The 22,023-nt window shown below is 42.9% G+C and overlaps 1 protein-coding gene across 1 annotated transcript in view; it reads left to right on the plus strand.

The window, feature by feature from the left end:
* The window catches only part of PREPL (prolyl endopeptidase like), a 54,093-nt gene that overhangs the window by 25,449 nt on the left and 6,621 nt on the right, over window positions 1-22,023 (plus strand). The window contains exons 6-10 of the mRNA XM_089653928.1: window positions 141-264; window positions 3,239-3,455; window positions 6,096-6,281; window positions 18,415-18,618; window positions 20,091-20,263. Coding sequence (XP_089510054.1) covers window positions 141-264; window positions 3,239-3,455; window positions 6,096-6,281; window positions 18,415-18,618; window positions 20,091-20,263 — 904 coding nt within the window. The remainder of the gene's footprint in view (window positions 1-140; window positions 265-3,238; window positions 3,456-6,095; window positions 6,282-18,414; window positions 18,619-20,090; window positions 20,264-22,023) is intronic.

The raw sequence follows: 22,023 nt of genomic DNA on the forward strand, positions 1-22,023 counted from the left end.
GCCAAAAGCAGGCTTTAGCTTCTCTTTAGACTCGGGATCACAGCAGAGTATAAGTAAGTGCGCTTCTGTTACCTAGAAGAGAAGTATGACCAAAAAGCTTTGACCATACTTCTGTTTTAATTATCTTTTTTTCTCTGCAGAGTGGGTTACTGACCATGTTCTGTTCCACACGAAACTGGAGAACCTTCGGTGCCATTCTGTCCATTTGACAGATTTCAGTAATAGAAGAACTACTAAGCTTGTTTACATGGAACATGATCCCAGGTAAATCCAGATACCTACAGCATGCAATGGCAATTAATCAGTTCAGAATTTGAAACGATAGTCCTTTTGTAATGGTGCAAGATATGACTTCTGTAGCCTAGTTCCCTAATTTTAGGCTAAGCCTTGCCAGTGGAGCAAAGGCTCACCTCTTTGTGGTCCAAAGAGAAATTCACAATGTCTAGTAAAGGAGCTGTTATTGGATAAAGTGAAGGCCAGGGTTCACCTCTTATGTGTTTGGAGGTAACACCAAAGTCTATAAACCAAATGAAACTAATATTAAGAAGATACAAAAAAAGTTTAAGGTCAATAATGATGCCATGTGCCAGCTATTATGAGGCATTTTTACTTTGCCCGTACAGCCAAGCAGATATACTGACAGGTCTGCATGGAGACCTGCATGGCACCAGCGGCAATCTGCTGATCGCTGGTGCAATGCTTTACAGGCTCCTGCAGCCAAAAATAGTAAATGCACATTTTTGTTACCTGCAAAATAATGTACATTTATTATTTATGGTCAAAAGGTGAACTTATCCTTTAATGTGTGTTGCTGTGTGAAGGAGGCACATAGAAAGCAATTGTTTTCTATGTCTCTTTGCAGTGACCTACGTCCAGGGGCGGACTGACCATTCAGAAACTCGGGCGCTGCCGGAGGGCCCAGGGTCAGTAAGAGGCCCCATGAGATGCCTCTGGTACCTTTCATAGGCTTTTTTTGGGTGTGGTTTGAGTGTGGGTGAGGACACAGAGGCCCCATGATCCCCTTTTTTCCAGGGGCCCCATGAGTTGTCAGTCCGCCCCTGCCTGCAGAGTACTGTGACATCATGTTACTCATGTGCTTCAGTCAATAAAGGATATAATAAATTATATTTATCAATTTCTCTGTGACATTCTTACTGGATGTTGGACCTATTTAAAGCCAGGATATTTGCAACCCCTCTACTCCCCTACAATGCCTGCACGGTGTGCACACCTACGCGTGGTGGAGGTGATGCTTGCAGCAGTCGGTTCATCTCTCATAGGCTCCAAAGAACTCATGGAGGCAGTGAGGGGATCAGTGCCCAAAAAGATAAAGAGCAGGAAAATATATCCAATCTCCAGGGCAGCAAGAAATAGCTTGGCTCATAGCGGAAAGTGTGACTTTGATCCATTTCACTGCAGGGTGGCTTAGGAAGTGATGTTTGCATTTGTAACTGAGGAGTAAGGCAATTGATGCACAATGGACTAGTTACGTTTCATTTTTGCTGCAGTTGGGTTTTGACTATGTATCAAAAAGTAAAGTAAAACAAAGTTCCTTTTCTTTACACCCCCAACCCCCCAGCACTGCAACTCAAGTTCAATAAAAGAGGCCATGCTGTGAATGCAAAAAGCAGTGGGTGGGCGAGGTGTAACCAGCTGCTGACTGGCAAGCTACAGGGTTATGGATTGGCTGTGAGAATGTACATAACTGCACCCCCTGCAATATCATCTCCTCCCACTGCAGTGCAAGCAGGCTCAGCCTACCTGAGAGTGACAACTCTGCTCTGAATTCAGGAGCAGTGCAGCATAAGTGGTCATGTACACTGCAGCTCCTAAGCTGACGTTCAGGAGCTTTTCTGCGTTTTTATCAGCAGCTCCTGAACTCTCCCTAATGTTTTCCTAGGTGTCCATGTACACATCGTCGTTTACAGGCACTTGAGTTTACAGTTGTTTTTTTTAATGCACCAAACTTGCATTCAGGAGTAGATTTTACCGGCATTTCAAATGCCAAACGCTTGTAAACGCGGTTAACTGCATTTATAAGCGTTTGCGTTTAGAAACGTTTTTTAACTGTTCCATGTCCAGATGCTGTCCAGAGCCTTTTTTCATCATCAGAAATGCATGCAAAGTGTTTTCCATGTATTCAAATGGACCTAGTACAGGGCTTGAAAAAGCCGCTCGCCAAATGCGAAGAGAAATTCCTTTGTGGCGAGCGGTGAGCACAGATGAAGCTTGGAGCGACTGCACCTGCGCTCCAAGCCTCATTGTGAAGACGCGTTCCGGTTTACGGTTTCCGGCTTCTGCGGCACCGCCTGCCGAGGGGACAAGTGCAGGAGAGGTCCGCTCTCCTCCGCTGAGAGGAGACACCCTCTCCACCGCTGCGGGGGACTCGGGGGGACAGTAAGTACTGTACACAACATGTCATATCATTATAATGGAGTACAGGGGAGCTGGGATATACATTACTGAGTACAGTTTTATATTTCGGACTATTTATTCTGAAAAAAAATTTAATTTCATAAGCTTTAAGGGGGTGTGGTTGGGGGCGGGGTGGGGTTGGGGGCGGACCTGGGCAAGGTTGGGTGGGGCAGCTGGTGGCGAGTAAGTTTTGTGACCGGCTAGTAGGTCTGGACTCGCAATTTTAACCCCTGACCTAGTACACCAACGCAGTCAGTTCCAGGTTTTGCGTGAAGGAAAAAATGGTAGAACGCGCCGTATTATGCTCATGATGGGATCCATAGTGAATACAACCAGAAAAGACAGGTCATCAAAACATATACTGCTCTCTATGCTTCTGCTCTCTTTATTCCTCTCAAAATGTCTGAAATAGTTAATTATTTACTATTTTTCAGTGCATTCTGGGCATTTGGGAAGGTCTCCTGAGGTTATCTTTTAAAAACGCGCATTAACGCAAACGCGCATAAATGCGGTATGCAAGCACGGTAATCTGCTGTTTTTTAACCTACGTTTTCCAGCAGTTTCTATTGGTCAAAAGAGTTTTCCAAACGCCCCGTGTACATGAGCCCTAATTGTCACCCCTTCACAGAAAGCTGCATTAGGTGGACTTCATTGGCAGGACCAACAGGTATCCATGAGACTTTGCTGGGGGACTGAGAGAAAACTAAGTTCAGATGCACTTTCAATTTGAGTTTTACAGCATTTTTTTTATAAGAAACCATACTTGTAGTTTTCATACATTATTTACTGTGGTATTGTTTCTAATTTCAATTTGCATTGGTAGGTTTTTTGTCGATCTCTACCTGACCCGAGACTGCCACTTCCTCACCATCAACAGTAACAGTAAAACCACCTCTGAGGTCTGGCTAGTAGACTGTAATTGTCCTCTTCAGTCCCCTATGCTGGTACAGCAACGAGTTCCGGGCATAATTTACCACGTGGAACACAGCAATGGGTATCTTTATATTCTGACAACTCATGGAGAGCCTGCCGAGTACAAGGTATGCAGTACTACTTTCATAGATCTAGAAGAATTGCAATTGGATTAACCACTTCATGTCCGGACACTTTTACCCCCTTCCTGTCCAGGCCAATTTTCAGCTTTCAGTGCTATCACACTTTGAGTGACAATTGCGCGGTCATGCAACACTGTACCCATATGAATTTTGTAGCATTTTTTTTGAGACAGATAAAGCTTTATTTTGGTGGTATTTATTCACCACTGGGATTTTTATTTTTTTTGCTATGTAAATGAAAAAGTCCAAAATTTTTGAAAAAAAGTATTTTTCTTATAGAATTTTGTAAATAATATTTCATCATAAATCTTGGCCAAAATGTATTCCGTTATCTTTTTAGTAAAAAAAAAAAAAAAATAACCCAAATTAGTTTATAACCAAAAATTATCATTTTTAAAAAATTTTTTTACATTTTTATTTTTTTTTATATTATTAGTTATTTTTATTTTTTTTTACATACTGTCACCCTAGCAGTACAGTGTCACCATGGTGACACTGTACTACTTGTGGGGGGTGATGAAGATTTTTTTTTTTACATTGATTGCTTTTACACCCATAAAGGCTGTAAAAGCAATAATTTCTCCATTTTTGGAAAGGGTCAGGGACTTTTTTAACGTAAAAAGTTGCGTTTTTGGTTCTAAAGACTTCAATGGAAATGCTGCATAAAAGCATGTATTGCGTTTTTGCCACGTTTTTGATGTGTTTTTTATGCTTTTTGTGTTTTAAATCTGCCTAGCAACAAGGAAAATAAAAAATGAAGAAATGCAAAACGCATCAAAAACGCGTAAAAACCGCAGGTGCAAAAACGCAGCACAAAACGCAATGCAGAAACGGCTCAAATGCAACCTGCATAGGTGTGAACCTAGCCTTAGGGAGATTCATCCTCTCTATTTGTCCTGTGACGTTTACCGCCAACAGTGAAAGAAAATCCCACATTTTAGGTTGTCATCAAAAGAGGAATAGAGGGGGGATTTTCTAATGAGGACACTAGTTCTGCTGACCTCAGTGACAACTATGGATTCCCTAACTTTGGATGGATTTCCTGTTCTGACCATGGGACAGGAAGTGAAGGGAAATCTCCTCAATAGGACACAAATGGCAAAAAAACTTGCTCTGTCCAAAATTTAAAAAAAGTGTTTTGCCTACAGTTCTGCTTTAAATGCAGCCTTTGGGAAGGCTGGGATCCTCTTGTGGTAAAGCTTTCAAATTACTTGAACTTGACATACATGGATACATTTGTTTTTATAAGCCAGAAGGCTGATTAAAGAAAACTAAACGGATTCCCCTATCTGCACAATCGAGGTGGATGGAGAAATCCCTTCTGCTGTGCTACTGTATTCCAATAGCAGGGACAACTCCTCCGTCAGAATGCACTGATCTGTCCTACAGCCAATTGGCTGCAGCTCTGATTGAAGGAAAATTGGCCAACCAGCTGGTTCAAGACAAGTCGATCATTAAATTGACTTCTCTGGAACAGGAATGGCCATTGATGGATCGAAATTCGTCCAGTCACTGCTGAACCAGCGAATTTCAATCCATCTATGACAGCTTTAAAGTGATGCTAAAGTCTTGTTTTTTGGTTTTTATAACAAACATGTCATACTTACCTGCTCTGTGTAGTGGTTTTGCACAGATCAGCCATGATCCTCCTCTTCTTGGGTCCCCCACCAGCACTCCTGGCCCCTCCCTCTTGTGGGGTGCCCCCACAGCAAGGAGCTTGCTATGGGGGCACCCAAGCAGGTGTGCTCCCGAGCAGCTCTACGTGTCCATTCACACACAGAGCCACCCCTCCCTCTCCTAATTGGCTCCCACTGCTGCCTCAGCCAAACAGGGGTGTGAATTCCCAGAGAATCGAGGCTCTCTTTGACATTGCTGAATCGGGATGGGGCTCAGATAAGTGTTGGGGGTCTGCTACACACAGAAGATTTTTTTTACCTTCCTTAGAATGCATGAAGGTAAAATAAACCTTGAGCCTTTAAATGATAAGTTAACCTTTTTGATAAAAATAATAAGTGAACATTTTTTTGCAGGTAAAAAAATGTGCATTTATTATTTTGTCTGCAGGAGCCTGGAAACCATTGCACCAGCGATCAGTAGATCGCAGATGCCATGCAGGTCTCCTGCAGACCTGTCAGAATATCTGCGTGCCGTACGATATGTACTGTCAAGCAGATATACTGACAGGAACCTTCAATGAACTACCACGGCGCTCCACAGTGCCATGATAGTTCACTGAAAACTACAAGCCGACAGCCGCTAAGGCCGCTGGGACTTGTAGGCACTCAATCACAGAACTCTGAATGAGTGACGTGGCTGTGTGGGCGGAGCCCCACATGGCCACACTGTTTTCAAATCTGACAGGTAGTATGGGAAAACTTCTCCCCGTACTATCTGTCAGAGGGACGGAGGGGGGGGGGGGGGGCGGCAGACGCAGCTGCAGCTATGGGAACATGTTGCATATTCCACCCTAAAAATGTGTGGAACATGTAACATGTTCCCAAAGGTGAACTTATCCTTTAAAACCACTTTAATTGTATGTAAGCAACAGATATCTCTGTGTTTAAATATAAATGATCTCTGTTAAAAAAAAAATAGGCACTGACAGTTCTCTACTTTTTGGTACAGCTAATGAAGGCTCCTGTCAATAGCTCTATAAATCATTGGAAGCCAATTTATCATGTAAAGCCACATTCTCGATTGGTGGACATGGAAATAATAAAGGATCATTGTGTTATATTCTTGAAACGACACAATCAGCTTCATATGGAAGTGACTTCCTTATCCAGCGAATTGCTTTACCACTCTGTGAAGGTAAGTTTAGCCTTTGGGGTTCCCAAATGTGCAGCTATTGAGAAGTCCTTGTGCTTAAGATATAAGTGCATCTTGCTGATAAATGCAACAAATAGCTGCTGGGTGGCTCCACATTCCAAATCTGGACTCCAGACAAACAGCTAAATACATAACAATCAGGGGCGGACTGACAACTCATGGGGCCCCCGGGAAATAGGGGATCATGGGGCCCCTGTGAACTTGCCCAAACTCAAAAAAGCCTATGAAAAAGGTATCAGGGGCATCTCATGGGGCCCCCTACTGACCCCGGGCCCTCGGGCAGTGACCGAGTTTCCAAATGGTCAGTCCGCCCCTGATAACAATTATATAATTTGATTAGAATTTACTGTCCATCCAGTCCAGAGACGTACACTGATCTTCCACACAAACCTGGCAGGACAGGAGATTTGTTTTTTTCTCTCCTACTTTTCCGTAACATTTAAAGATCTTACACTTCCCCCACCCTGTTACTAGATGGTGAAAGGAGAAGTAGCAGACTGAAAAACTCAGCTCTGTCACTTTCCTCTTCCCTTTTATCAGCATGACCCTTGTTTGTACATGAGCACTTCAGCACCGTGGGTTAGCTCATTTTGCTGCTTCTTCCTTTCCCAGTTCAAGCTCTGCTGTACAGGGACTGCAAGGGGTAATACTAAGTCAAATACAGGTACAATGTAATGTTTGCAATAAAAACATATGTAATTATGTACTAATGAATAAAAGGATGTGTCTTTTATATTTGACTGGTGATTAGCGTTAACCACCTCTGTACCTCTATATTAACCTTCTGGCTGATTATGTCAATATTTTTGAATGTCAAAGCGTTACATTGTTTTGCATGAAAATTTGTTGTTTTATATTGTAGGCTTTTAACTCTTAGGAATAACTTACTTAAATCTGTCCAAACAAGAGTCTAGTAAACATCCCGGGTATGATAAAGTTTGAAACACAAAATCATAAATTCTAATATAATAAATATTATATATGATTATAAAAAATAATAATATAATAATAAATTTAATTCAATAATGTAGTCAAACCAAAAACACTGAAATTTGAAATAGAGCACCAAGTTCGCACATCACTGAGCTCAGTTGCAGAATCGTCGCTGTCGTCACTTTCAGTGTCTGATGACAAATTTCCTCATGAATCTCTATCACAAAATTCTGCAAATGATTCTAATTCACTCTCGCTGTTCTCTAGCCGGTCTAAAACTGCTTTTGACCTAAAGGGACGCTTTTTGGACGCCATGGACATTTCTCAAGTTTCCAGGCAGAAAGAACGGTGAAAGTGCAGGCAGGGCACAGGACAAAGCACTCGGGACAACATTTAGGTGAAATGGTTTGATACAGTAATGTAATCCTAACAGATTACAATGTATTGTGTGTATGTCATGTTCCGCCCCCCTGCGTTGTGATGCTAGGAGGGAAGGGAAGACTGATGCCGGCATCAGCTGGAGGACATAGCAGGAGGACATCGGGGGATCGCAGGACAAGGTAAATTACACTACAGTGTAATCCCGAGTGTGGCTCAGGGTTACCGCCTTTGGAATTGAAAATTAACCCCAAGCCACACTCCGCTAGGAAGGTTAAAAAAAAATGGCGTAGAGTTGGATGTGTGTTTCTGAATTGTCAACTATAAACAGCGCATCAAAAACACACTCAAGTGGCCAGTGTGCCCTTGAATGGCTTTTATCTGAGTTGGACAGTTTGGATCACAGTACAGAGCCAGTCAAGAGTGGCTTTGTACTTGAAAACTGAAAAATAGCCTGGTAGTGAATGGGTATTGGGGTATGAAGGATGGTACTCAAGTAGTTGCCTAATGTTGGTGGTCTGTAATCCTTAAAGCACATAGTGCCATGTATTTTCATATGTGGCTGATTTCCACAGCTCTGGTTGGTAGACAGTTGACTAATTTTTTAAAGTGATTGTAAACCTCTAAAATGAAAAATGAACAGAGCATAACCCTGTATATTATGTACTTGCCTCAATTCAAAGCACAGAGTGTGGTTTTTGGCTGATCTCTCTTCCCTCTGCTATCTAGATGAGTCTTTTCTGACAGGTTAGAGAGATGCCCCTCCAGTACACATAAGGTGAATGACTGCCTCAGTTGTGCACATTTCCCTATGAAACTGTGTAGCAGATCCTTTCCCTCTACTCAGGTCTCAGATTACACTCAGCTCTCCTCTGGTGCTGTACAGTGTGTGACATCGGCTCCCCTACCCCTGCTTTTTATACCTGAGAAAAAGCCTTTGATCTGTGTGGTTTAGAAGGCTGTAGAGGAGAGAGGGCTGCAGATTAAAGCAGCAGTAAATAGTGATTGGTGACTTGTACCTACAGGTAAGCTTATAATAAAACTTACCAGTATGTACAAGGAATATCTCCCAAATGTGCACCTTTCAAGAGGTATTCACTATCTCTGCACCCGGTGACATCACTGGCACCTTCGCAGTGGCCTCTAAAAGGACAGCATACTGAGTATGTCGTCCCTTCAGAGTGCTGTGCCGCGGTCAAGGCTCCCATGCACATTTAAATGACTGGAGCCTGTAAGGAAGACCGGGTGAGGATGGAAGGCCGGGTGAGGATGGAAGACCAGGTGAGGATGGAAGGCCGGGTGAGGATGGAAGGCCAGGTGAGGATGGAAGGCCGGGTGAGGATGGAAGAGTGGGTGAGGATGGAAGGCTGGGTGAGGATGGAAGAGTGGGTGAGGATGGAAGCCCTGTCAGCAGTTACAGTGGCCAGCAGTTACTGGAGGGCTTCTATTTAAGGTATTTCATAATGTGGTGTTTGTGATGCATATTAGCACATTATGCACTTAACTTGCAAGGGAGAATTTTTTGTTTTTTTTCTCCAGACTTTAGTACCACTTTAACAGGTACAATTTACGTAGGAGGATTTGTTTCATCTCTGTGTATCACCTGAGGCCAATCACTTCACTGGGTATATGTAAGAGTGAACAACCACTTTAAGGTGGCCAAACATAACCACTTGCCACCTGGGAGGTTTTACCCCCTTCATGACCAGGCCATTTTTTGCTATTCAGCACTGTGCTAATTTAACTGGTAATTGTGTGGTCATGCAACGCTGTACCCAAATGAAATTTATGTCATTTTGTTCACACAAATATAAATTTATTTTGTTAGTATTTGATTACCACTGGGTTTTTAATTTATTTTTTTTATATAAATTAAAAAAGACCAAAACTTTTGAAAAAAAAATTTTTTTTTTCCTATAAAACATATCCAGTAAAAAAATTAATTTCTTCATGCATTTTAGGCCAAAATGTATTCTACATGTTTTTAGTTAAAAAAAAAAAAAATATCCCAATAAGTGCATATTGTTTGGTTTGTGTGAAAGTTATAGGGGTTGATTTACTAAAGAAAAATAGGCTGTGCACTGCAGGTGCATTTGCTTTAGATCTGAGGGGAAGTTCTGAAATGAGGCAAAGCTCTGCTGATTTCTTTCATCCAATCATGTGCAAGCAAAAATGCTATTTTTTTTATTTTTCCTTGCATGTTTCCATCAGATCTAGAGCAACTGCATTTGGAGTGCACTTGCAGTGCACAGCCTATTTACCTTTAATAAATCAACCCCATAGTCTCTACAAACTATGATATATACTATATTGCCAAAAGTATTGGTCCAGCCCTCCAAATCATTGGATTCAGGTGTCCCAATCACCTTCATGGCCACAGGTGTATAGAATCAAGCACCTAGGCATGCAGACTGCTTCTACAAACATTTGTGAAAGAATGGGTCGCTCTCAGGAGCTCAGTGACTCCAAGCGTGGTACCATGATAGGTTGCCACCTGTGCAATAAGTCCATCCATGACATTTCCTGGCTACTAAATATTCCACGCTCAACTGTTAGTGGGATTATAACAAAGTGGAAGCAACTGGGAACAACAGCAACTCAGCCACCAAGTGGTAGGCCACGTAAAATGACAGAGCGGGGTCAGTGCACAGTGCGCAGAAGTCGCCAACTGTCTGCAGAGTCAATAGCAAAAGACCTCCAAACTTCGTGTGGCCTTCAGATTAGCACAACAACAGTGTGCAGAGAGCTTCATGGAATGGGTTTCTATGGCCGAGCAGCTGCATCCAAGCCTGACATCACCAAGTGCAATGCAAAGCATCTAATGCAGTGGTGTAAAGCATGCCACAGTAAAGTCGTGTTCTCTGGAGTGATGAATCACGGTTCTCTGTCTGGCAATCTGATGGACGTGTCTGGGTTTGGCGGTTGCCAGGAGAACGGTACTTACCTGACTGCATTGTGCCAAGTGTAAAGTTTGGTGGAGGGGGGATTATGATGTGGGGTTGTTTTTCAGGGGTTGGGTTTGGCCCCTTAGTTCCAGTGAAGGGAACTCTTAAGGCATCAGCATACCAAGACATTTGGACAATTTCATGCTCCCAACTTTATGGGAAGTTTGGGGATGGCCCCTTCCTGTTACATCATGACTGCACACCAGTGCACAAAGCAAGGTCAATAAAGACATAAAGGAGCAAGTTTGGGGTGTAGGAACTTGACTGGCCTGCACAGAGTCCTGACCTCAACCCCAAAGGAACATCTTTGGGATGAATTAGTGGAGCAGAGACTGCAAGCCAGTCATTCTTGTCCGACATCAGTGCCTGTCCTCACAAGTGCGCTTCTGAAAGAATGGTCCAACATTCCCATAGACACTCCTAAACCTTGTGGAAAACCTTCCCAGAAGAGTTGAAGCTGTTATAGCTTGGGTGGGCCAACTCAATATTGAACCAAACAGACTAAGACTGGGATGCCATGTGCGTGTAAAGGCAGGCCAACCAATACTTTTGGCAATATAGTGTTTATATATATTCATAAACACTATATATATATAAAACTATGATATATATAGTGGAATTTTTATTTATTTGTTTTTTTCTATACTAGTAAACGACTAACTGACACTGACATCACCAGTGACACTAATACAGTGATCAGTGGTAATATTATACACTGTCACTGTATTGACGACACTGGCTGGGAAGGGGTTAACATCTCGGTAATCAAAAGGTTATGTGTGTGCCTAACAAATGTTAATCTCTGCAATGTGTGCTGCCTTTTATGAAAAATCTCTGTTCCTTCTCCCTGTGCAGAGAGTACAAAGAAAGAGATTGTTCCCTCTGTACAGAGCTCTGTGTTGTTTGTCAACACAGGGCTCTGGGATGTGATTGGACACAGCCAATCAGTAGGTCCCAACTATGAATCGCTGGCTGGGACCTGCTGACAAAATCCATCTGTGTCTAACCACAGCAGGAGTTGGAGAGGGGGATCCTGCGTTCACCTTGAACCCAGAAGCAGGCAGTCTGTTCCTGTAGGAGCCGCCCATTTGCAGTACAATGCAGGTGGTCCTAACAAAATAAAGCCGCCTCGTGTTTTCTGAGTGCATGGTGATTAAGGGAGGACTGCCATGGGGGAGATTCCCACAAGCAGTGATGGCTGGATCACAAGTTGGGCTAAGTTAGATTAGGGTATCAGGCTTAGATAGAGACTTTATATATATTTAATTAGTTGAAGGCACATCCCTTGCTGTGACCCAAGGGTGCTTGCCTCTCCATTTAGAGTCAGCAATGCATTGTATGAAACATTATTTATTTCAGGTACTTATATAGCGCCATCAATTTACACAGCACTTTACATATATATTGTACATTCACATCAGTCCCTAACCCTCAAGGGGCGTACAATCTAAGGTATGATCTTGGCTTGCTGAGAATGCACGCAGGTACAGATGGTGAATCTCATATCCGTACAGCTTTCCAACAGTTCTTCCCTTTTATGAACTAAATATAAAAAAAAAAGGCCTGTGTATGTATATTATGTCAGAAAAGCATATTGTATTTGCAGCGGTGCAGTCACTACATTTTCACTGCTTCTCTTTTGAATTTTGGAAGTTTTGTCCTTTCAGTGGCTTGCAGAGACAGAATGCTGATTTTCTTTTTTTTTCTTTCCCCTTGCTGCATACACATAATAGCCTCAAACCACCAAGTGTACGCGTGCCAAAAAAAGGGGTATTGTTTTGCTGAATGGGTTTTCTTTAGCTCCCCGTTCCAAGGCACCAATTTCAAGTGACTAAATGCTTAAGAGCCAACGTCTAGCACAAGATCGCTAGCTGGAATCAAACTGGCTAGATTACAAGAGCGCGCCGGCCAAGGGGCGTATAATCAGAGATAGAAAGGAGGAAATAACAGGACTGAATAGAAATTCTCACCGAATATAATGTCACTTAAACAAGATGGAATATTTCTCACCGGTGCTGTAAACTCGCTGTTTTACTCCCTAAAAGCATTACTTTAGCACGGTAATCACAGCCGCCGACTGAAAATTAACTTTCGATGCAGTCGCGATTATTTTAAATCACAAAGAGACCACAAGCGGTGTGTGCTTGGAACAAATGTCATCTGCTTGTCTCGTTACGCTGAATGATAACATTCGCGTTTAGTTGTCTGCTTTCATATGAAGGGAAAAATTGCTTTCCAGCCCACTCCAAATTTTCCCATTTCACGTTCTGTAGGAAGCAGGTTATGAGAAAAATATTGCTGCTATTGCTGGTATCCCCTGAAAATGGTAGTTGCCTGACTGACATGTTGATTTTATGGCCTCAGTGCTTTGTGTGTCACCAACCAAGATATACACAGATCCAAAGTCCTGGCTTCTATGGATGCATTTCTATCCAAAGCAAGATCGACGCAATTCGCAGGGATTTAACCACTGCTCAGACTTCCACCCCACCTAGCATCCCTCGCACGAAAGCCCCCTCAACACTCCTCCCCTTTGACCTTGCCACTGTCCAGACCTCTACCCCGCCCAACATTCCCCACACTCAAACCCTCTCAACACTCCACTCCTTCGACCCTGCTACCACTGAAGAGGTCACTAAGGTCTTCTCTGAAGCTCGCCTTACCACCTGCCCCCTTGACCCTGTCCCCACACAGCTCCTATGATCATCCTCCTCCTCCATCCTACGCTCCCTCACTCACATCTTCAATCTCTCCCTCTCTACTGGCACATTCCCCTCCCCTCTGAAGCACGGGCACATCACTCCCATACTTAAAAAACCCTCCCTGGACCCCACCGACCTAAACAACCTTAGACCCATCCCCCTGCTGCCATTCTCATCCAAACTCCTTGAGCACTTAGCCTATACTCGCCTAAGCTCTCACCTCACCAACAACAACTTCCTTGATCCCCTACAATCTGGCTTCCGTCCCCTACACTCCACCGAAACTGCCTTACTTAAACTCACCAACGACCTGCTAACCGCCAAAGCCTAAGGACACTATTCAGTGCTATTACTCCTCGACCTCTCTGCGGCTTTCGACACGGTCGACCACCCCCTCCTCCTCAAAAAACTATACTCTTTTGGCCTCAGAGACTCCGCTCTCTCCTGGCTCTCTTCCTATGTGTCACAACGCTCCTTCAGTGTTATCTATAATGCTGCCACCTCCCCCTCACTCCCCCTCTCTGTTGGGGTCCCTCAAGGCTCTGTCCTCGGGCCCCTTCTCTTCTCCATCTACACCTCCTCCCTTGGTCAACTGATACACTCCCACAGCTTACACTACCATCTCTATGCCGATGACACTCAAATCTATCTCTACACCCCTCGCCTCACCCCTTCAGTCTCCGCCCGAATCACTAGCCTTCTGAACGACATATCAGACTGGATGTCACTCCACTTCCTTAAACTAAACCTTGCTAAAACTGAGCTCCTAGTTTTCCCCCCAGCCCCCCCCCCGACCTCTCCATCACGACCAACAACGCCACCATCAGCCCCACCCTGCAAGCCAAACTACTAGGTGTCATTCTAGACTCCAATCTGTATTTCCAGCCCCAGATCCAATCGCTGACAAATTCATGCAGACTCCACCTCCGCAACATCTCCAAAATACGCACGTTCCTAACTCCAGAAACCACAAAGCAACTCATTCACTCCCTTATCATATCACGACTTGAGTACTGCAACTCCCTCCTCGCCGACCTACCCCAACACAGGCTATCCCTGCTTCAGTCTATCCTGAATTCTGCGGCCAGACTCATCCACCTCACCAACCGCTCCGTATCCGCCTCCCCCCTCTGCCAATCCCTCCACTGGCTTCCAGCGCATAAAATTCAAAATATTAACATTGATGTACAAAGCTGTTCATAACACTGCCCCAAACTACATCACCGACCTGATATCCATCTACCACCCAAAACGCAGTCTCCGCTCCTCACAAGACCTCCTACTCTCCAGTTCCCTGGTCTCCTCCTCCCTTGCCCGTATCCAGGACTTCTCCAGGGCTTCCCCCATCCTCTGGAACTCATTACCCCAATCCATCAGACTGTCACCTACCCTCCTCACCTTTAGACACACCCTGAAAACCCATCTCTTTAGAGAAGCCTACCCCGCCCTAACATAATTGCTGATCTCCTCCGCTCTTCCCACCACTCCATCCCCCACAGCTATTTCCTCCTGTACCACCATCCCCTCCCTCCTAGATAGTAAGCTCCAAGGAGCAGGGCCCTCGAACCCCTCGTGTATTGTATTGTTACTGTACTGTCTCGTGTACTGTCTCCCATTATAATGTACAGCGCTGAGCAAACTATTGGCGCTATATAAATACTGTATAATAATATCGGTATAGTTCCCTGATCCCAACTGCAACTAATGATCCCAAGAGCATATTACGTGACTTCTGGGGTTACATCTGTCAAGCACGATTTTTGTTTGAATAGCTGCATTGGAAGGCATGGGAGATAGAGGGGGTCTCAGGAAGCTTGTTAGCCACCTTGTGATAGCAATAAAGTTGGAAAAAAAATTGAAAAGTGTAATAAAAAAAATTAAATTATAATAATTACATTTTTAATGCACCCCTGTCACTCCCGTACACACCCCATATAAAAAGCACAGTATAGGGTGAGCACATGTCTGTAAACATGAATTGTGCCTCACATGTGAGGTATCGTTGCGAACGTCAGACTAAGAACAAGAATGCTAGGGCCAGAATTGCCGGTTAACCCTAAAAGGTTGAACTGTAAAAGCTTTTGAAGCGTTGTCTATGGAGAATTTGGGGTACCATCATTCTTTGCAATTCTACAGGCGTGTGCAGTTTTAGGGCTTGACATGTTTGGTATCTATTTACTTGACACAGCCCAATCTTATATTTTAAGATATGTTTGTAGTGTTTGTGTGTACTAAAACTGTGTGTATTTTTCTTACTGTGTATTTTTACTAAATAAATATTTGTTTGGTTTTATTTTTGTGTGTATTTTTCCCTGAAAATATGTGTATGATAAATTCACAAATACCTTGCTAGATAAAAAATTGCAACTGCCACCATTGTGGCTAAATGGTTAGCACTTCCACCTGGCAGTACTAGGGTCGTTGGTTTGAATCCCAACCACGGCACCACCTGCCTGGAGTTTGTATGTTCTCCCTGTGCCTGTGTGGGTTTCCTCCGGATACTCCAGTTTCCTTCTACACTACAAAGACATGCTGGAAGGTTAATTGGCTCCTGTCTAAATTGGCCCTAGTATGTGTATGTAGGCATATACGTTAGGGACCTTAGGTTGTATGCCCCTTGAGGGTTAGGGACTGATGTGAATGTACAATGTATATGTAAAGCACTGCGTAAATTGACAGCGCTATATAAGTACCTGAAATAAATAAAAAAAGTATTTTGTCCTTAAGGATTTTTGCATTCTGAAAATATTTTCTTTGGGGGAGGGGGGGTTACAGTAATGGCATCCCAACACCTCTGCAAATGCATTCATTTTAATGCATGCCAAACTTGTTGTTTGGTGTGGTATGGTTTGGAAAAGAGTCAGGCAACTCTTCTGTGTTTGTCATATGTAGGGCAGCCCATTTAAATAACTGGGATGCCCTACACATGACCACACTTGGTCGCATGTGTAGATATGAACCAAGCTTTAATAAACAGCCCCTGCACATCAGCTTCTGATCAGGAGCCAATGGGACATGCCCTTGATCATGTTACTACAAAAGCAAAAAAAAGGGCGCACCAGCCTAGCACATTGGCAATTTATTGATAAAATCGATGTATACTCACAAACTTATAAAGATATTGGGAAGAAGCGCCTTAGTACTTTATATTGTAAAGCTGCTATGCACAAGTGAGGTACCAATAACCCCTAAAAGTCCGTAATGTATATGTAAATAAAGTGCAGCGCTAAACAATCACAGAAAATGACAAGTATTAGATCAAGATAGAAAGTCCTCCTGCAAATTAATGAAAGAGAATAGGTGCTCAGGTGTCTTGATCCTGGTATCCGTGTACGTATGTGATAAAGCAATGCGCACTCACCAGACCCGCATAAAAAATGCGCCTTTGTATATAAATAATCCAGATGTCATCCGGTAATGGGTGGTCCTCCCTCAGCTGTATATGAGGCTGATGATCCTCTCCAATTGGGGGTCCCCCTGGTGTTTATTGGTGAGAGATATGGTCTGGGTCCCTCCGGTATATCCAGGAGTAGGTCTGCAAATTAGAGTGCTCCCCTGTAGATTGTCCCTCGGCTTGCAGGGCAATTTTTTCTTCTTCTTGGAAACCACTATCAACTCTCACCCGCTGAACAGCGCTCATGGAGGAGGTACAGGACACACACCGGGTGATAGGACGGGACAGGCAGCCAAGTCCACACAGCCAGGCGACACTTCCCCGGACCATCCACTCTCATACAATTCATCAATCCAACCGCAACTGCAACGTCACCATCACACTCCCGCACTGCTGTGTGGCGGAATACTCACAAACTACTGTGAACCACGATCAGCAAAATCATCAAAGACAATATTAATTGATCCACTGCATGTGCTCCTTAGCTCGGGAAGATGCCACCTGGATCTAATTAACTTACGCGTTTCAAGGGGTATCCCCTCTTCATAAGAGCCAGATCATGTGACTAGTGTAAGAGCCAATTGCAGCAGTCACATGATACAAAAGCTGTGCCACCTCCTGGGAAATAAAGACCACTTAAAGGGCTATCGGGAGGTTGTGTTAAGGGGTTAACTCTTTGAGGACCGTAAGGTTTTGGAACGCCAAAAGAATCAATTGTTTTGTTTTTAAAGTTCGTACACTTCAGTTGCTGTAACTAAGCCATTTCATGAAATAATTGGCAAAAAAGCTAGATCCATTTGTTGTTTGTTGATAAGAACTAATATTTTGACTCAAACCAAAAAAAAAGAGTTTTAAGTTCTTAATCAGATGATACACGCAATTACAAACATGGGACAAATACGTCCCTTGGTCCTCAAAGTGTTAAGCACGGATGGATCATACATGCACAGGAAGTCTACACACACCTTTAGTTTCTAAGCTTGTTCAGACCCTCTTCTCATTCTGTATCCTGTATTTAGAGACGTCTTGTATGGATCTTATAATCTGCACAACGTCCTGTAATATCCAGCATTTGTTAAATAAAGGATATTAATGGATTGCCAAGTATGACCCTGCCCTGACTGACCACAGGCCTGCATTTGATTTGTTTTAAAATTATGGAGAATGGCAAGCCTTTAAAAACATGAAAACCTCAGCAAAATGAATTTCTAGATAAATTTTAAATTAGCGACTTGAAAACAATGCCTGTTACTTTATCTTTTTACATTTTAGACAGTGTCTGCTTATGCAGAGAAGTGCAAGTTGGGGACAAAACAAGTCATCAGCCCTGTCACCGTCACCCCGTTCACTTTCAATAGGTGGAAGAGTAAACATTTTTCCTTTGTAAATGGAATTTGACTTTAAATATCACTTCACAGAGCAAATTAAATTTTGACAAGAAAATCATGACCTGTTTCATAGTTTGCTTTTTAATTGAAATAGTGATTGAATTTCATTATAGTGTTTAAATAAAAAAGGTTATTAACAAGTTGAGTGCAGCGAACCATTTAAGCTACGCCACTGTCAGCGAATGTTTTGTTCTGAGCACGTAAAGTCTTTCTTCAGCTCTGATATCCGTATATATAATTATCATATGAATTGAGGTGAAACAGCTTTGCAGATTAAATCTATCACACGTATTCAAGGATTTCTACAAGTCTAAATACGGACATTGAATTTCCTGAGTAATGAGCGTGTTATTTTCCCTTTTTATTTCTGTCCAGCTCCCAGAATGGGCCTGTGCGGTTCAGCTGGTGGTGCACCCAGAACGAGGCTCCGATCTCCTTCAGTTTTACCTGGAGTCTCCTGTACATCAACCAATCGCATTTGCTTATTCGGTACTAGAAAACACTTTGTCGATTGAAGCCGATCATGCCATTCGGAAGAGCGAGACTTGCCAAGTTTTCCGCCTGAAAGCAAAAAGCAAGGTTTGTGCTAGTCTAGTCTTAGTTCAAGGGAACCTGTCACAATAGGAATATGGAAGAACCTGTTTGTAAAGGGTATGAAGATTGGAAAAGACACGTCCATTGGGTTCAACCAGTAAAATACTAAGAAGGTGGGAAGGCATCTGCAGCCCAGAGCGGCAGTGACGTTCCTAAAGAGATCCAGCATAGTGAGCTAGAGCCATCACCAAAGGATAGGAAGGGTCTCCAACCTGTTTGTAAAGGGTATGTAGATTGGAAAAGACACGTCCATTGGGTTCAATCAGTAAAATACTAAGAAGGTGGGAAGGCATCTGCAGCCCAGAGCGGCAATGACGTTCCTAAAGAGATCCAGCATAGTGAGCTAGAGCCATCACCAAAGGATAGGAAGGGTCACCAGCAGAACCTCCAGGTGAAAACAAAGGAACAAAAAGAATCAAAAGCAGACCCTGCATTTGAAATACGTTATCTTTTATTTGAGGTTCCATTTTAATACATATTGTTCTATCAAAGCCCAATTAAAGTCACGGAAACAGAAACACAGTCCAACAGTCCCTGAACCAAAAACCTTCAATGCCTTAATTTTACTTCCGCCCTTTCCCCGACAGCTAGGTTACAAGCCTAAAGTTGGCCATACATGGTTTAAATATTGGGCATTTCCTGCTTAATTTACCATAATCTGTGCTATGAGTGGCCCTGTCAGCACCCCTGCACTCAACAAAAGCACAATATTACACTTCACTTTTGTTGGAGATGCTAGTTAGAACATTTTTGGCCAAACTGTGGCTGAATCCAGTCAGATGCCGCCACTGTTTGGGTGTTCAGCAGCAACTGCTAACTACAGCAGCCAGCAGCAGGATTCCTCTATCCATGTTGTATAGTGTGCATGGAGGAATCAGTTGATTTCCCTTATTCAGCCCAAGTCGGCTGAAAATCGAACTGTGGGCTGCCCTGTCGGCACCCCTTCCTTCTCCTCGACCAAAAAAGTTGATTTTTGAGCTTGCAGCACAAAAAAAAAGTAAAAATAAATTAATAAATTACAAATCTTATTGGGAGGGCTGGTGCAAGATACCAAAAATTACTTTTGGCGGTGAAGTTCTACCTTTTAATTTAATTAAAGAAATTGGCAAGAGATTTGGCATTAGGTATACTGTAATCCTCGAGTAGCCTAAAATGGTAACCAGTATACGAAACAAGTCAGTCTCTGTGTAAATGTAGGATTTTGTACACAGAACTCGGCATAGGTGGCTTAGTAATACTTTTGCCTTTAGAATTAGGCTGTTTAAAATATGATAAAGCTTCCTGGAAGTCGAGGCAGAAGCTGGTAAATGGTAGAGAAGATCGTTCTCTATTCCTTCAGTTATCCAGAATGGGGAGGATGGTGTCTTAGTTGTCCCAGGATTGCTGCCTATCATGGGGCATTGTCTGCATGATATGGTATATCTGTAGTTTGACATGTATTCACTTGCTGTTGACAGGATGGCACTTTGGTACCAATTACTGTTTTCTGTGAAGCGGGCGATGGACTCTCACAGCGGCCTCTTCTGGTCCATGTGTATGGAGCCTACGGGATGGACTTGAGTATGAATTTTAAAGCTGAGAACAAATTGCTGGTTGAAGATGGCTGGATATTGGCTTTTTGCCATGTGAGGTAATGTCTGCACAGTAAAAATAAATGTTTTACTTCTGTGAAAATCCTTAACCACCTGACTCCCTGGCCAATTCTGACATTTTTCTGAAACATGTAAAAATTTATTTTTTTTGGGCTAGAAAATCACTTAAAACCCCCAAACATATATTTTTTTTAAGCAGAGACCCTGGAGAATAAAATGGTGGGTGTTGGATTTTTTTGTCACGCAATACTTGCTCAGCGGTTTTTCAAATGCAAATATTTTGGAAAAAAATACACTTTAATGAATTTTAGTGAACAGAAAATAATACCCAATTTTTTGTAAAATATAAAAGATGATGTTACGCCGAGTAAATAGATATCAATCATGTCTCGCTTTAACTACTTGCCGCCCGGCCACAGTACATTTACTGCGGCAGGGCAGCATGGGCTGGCTGGATCACATTCATGTATACCTTACTAACCATTCTGTATCTGCCACCCCTCTCTGCCAATCCCTCCACTGGCTTCCCATTGCCCAACGGATAAAATTCAAAACATTAATAATAACATATAAAGCCATTTATAACTCTGCCCCAAATTACATCACCGATCTTGTCTCCAAATACCACCCAAACCGTACTCTCCGCTCCTCACATGACCTCCTACTTTCTAGCTCCGTTGTCTCCTCCTTCCATGCTCGTCTCCAGGACTTCTCCAGAGCTTCCCCCATCCTCTGGAACTCTCTACCCCAATTTATCAGACTATTGCCTACTCTGCTCACTTTTAGGCAATTTCTGAAAACCTATCTCTTCAGGGAAGCCTATCCTGCCCTCAGCTATTAATGAAATCTTCTACTCTTCCAACCAGTCCATCCCCCACAGTTACTACCTTTTGTACTACTAGCCCCTCCCTCCTAGATTGTAAGCTCTAAGGAGCAGGGCCCTCCTAACCCTCTTGTATTGAACTGTATTGTTGCTGTATTGTCTCCCGTTATATTGTAAAGCGCTGAGCAAACTGTTGGCGCTATATAAAACCTGTATAATATAATAACAACATCCAGTCCCTTTCAGGTTAGGAGCACTCCATTCCACTGTGGACTGCGGATTGCAGCTTCCGGTACCCAGCCACTTTGATTGGCCGGAGCATCACGTGATCACTATGCGATCACAATGTGAACAAAGCTGTTATGAATGCATTTCATTCATCTGTGTTTCCTATAGGGATGTTGTAATTTGCCCACAGCAATCACGTTACCTGGGCCAGTCACAGCACCCTGTACCATGTGATAGCTGTACACAATGGTAAATTTCAACTGTTATGAATGTAACCCACTCATGACAGCTCACACCATTGCTGTTACAATGATCAGCACTGTAACAGCAAAGTGTAAAAAAAAAAATACCTGATCACCCCCCAGAGTAGTACAGTGTCACTATGGTGATGCTGAACTACTCTGATGAAAGTCTGTAAAAACTGTGGTAAAAAAAATTGAATAAAAATGATTTACCTTTTCTTTTTTCTAACATACTATCACCAGTTCGTATCCCTGATCACTGCCACACCAGTCATATGATGATGCTGTACCACACTGGTGATAGTATGTAAAAAAATATTGTGAAAAACAAATTTTATTTAATTTCTTCATCTTCCAAAAAATTGTGACAAAAAAAATTCCAACTTCAAAAAACTAGCCATGCCTCTTACTAAATAGCTTGAACTATCTACTTTTCAATTAGGGGTAATTTGGAGGATATTTGTGCTGACCTGGCATTTTAAGAGCCTCAAGAAATGCAATAGGT

The sequence above is a fragment of the Staurois parvus genome, unplaced genomic scaffold, assembly GCF_062004578.1.
Source record: "Staurois parvus isolate SC_StPar_1 unplaced genomic scaffold, SC_StPar_1.0 ptg000727l, whole genome shotgun sequence".
Classification (NCBI taxonomy): Eukaryota; Metazoa; Chordata; class Amphibia; order Anura; family Ranidae; genus Staurois; species Staurois parvus.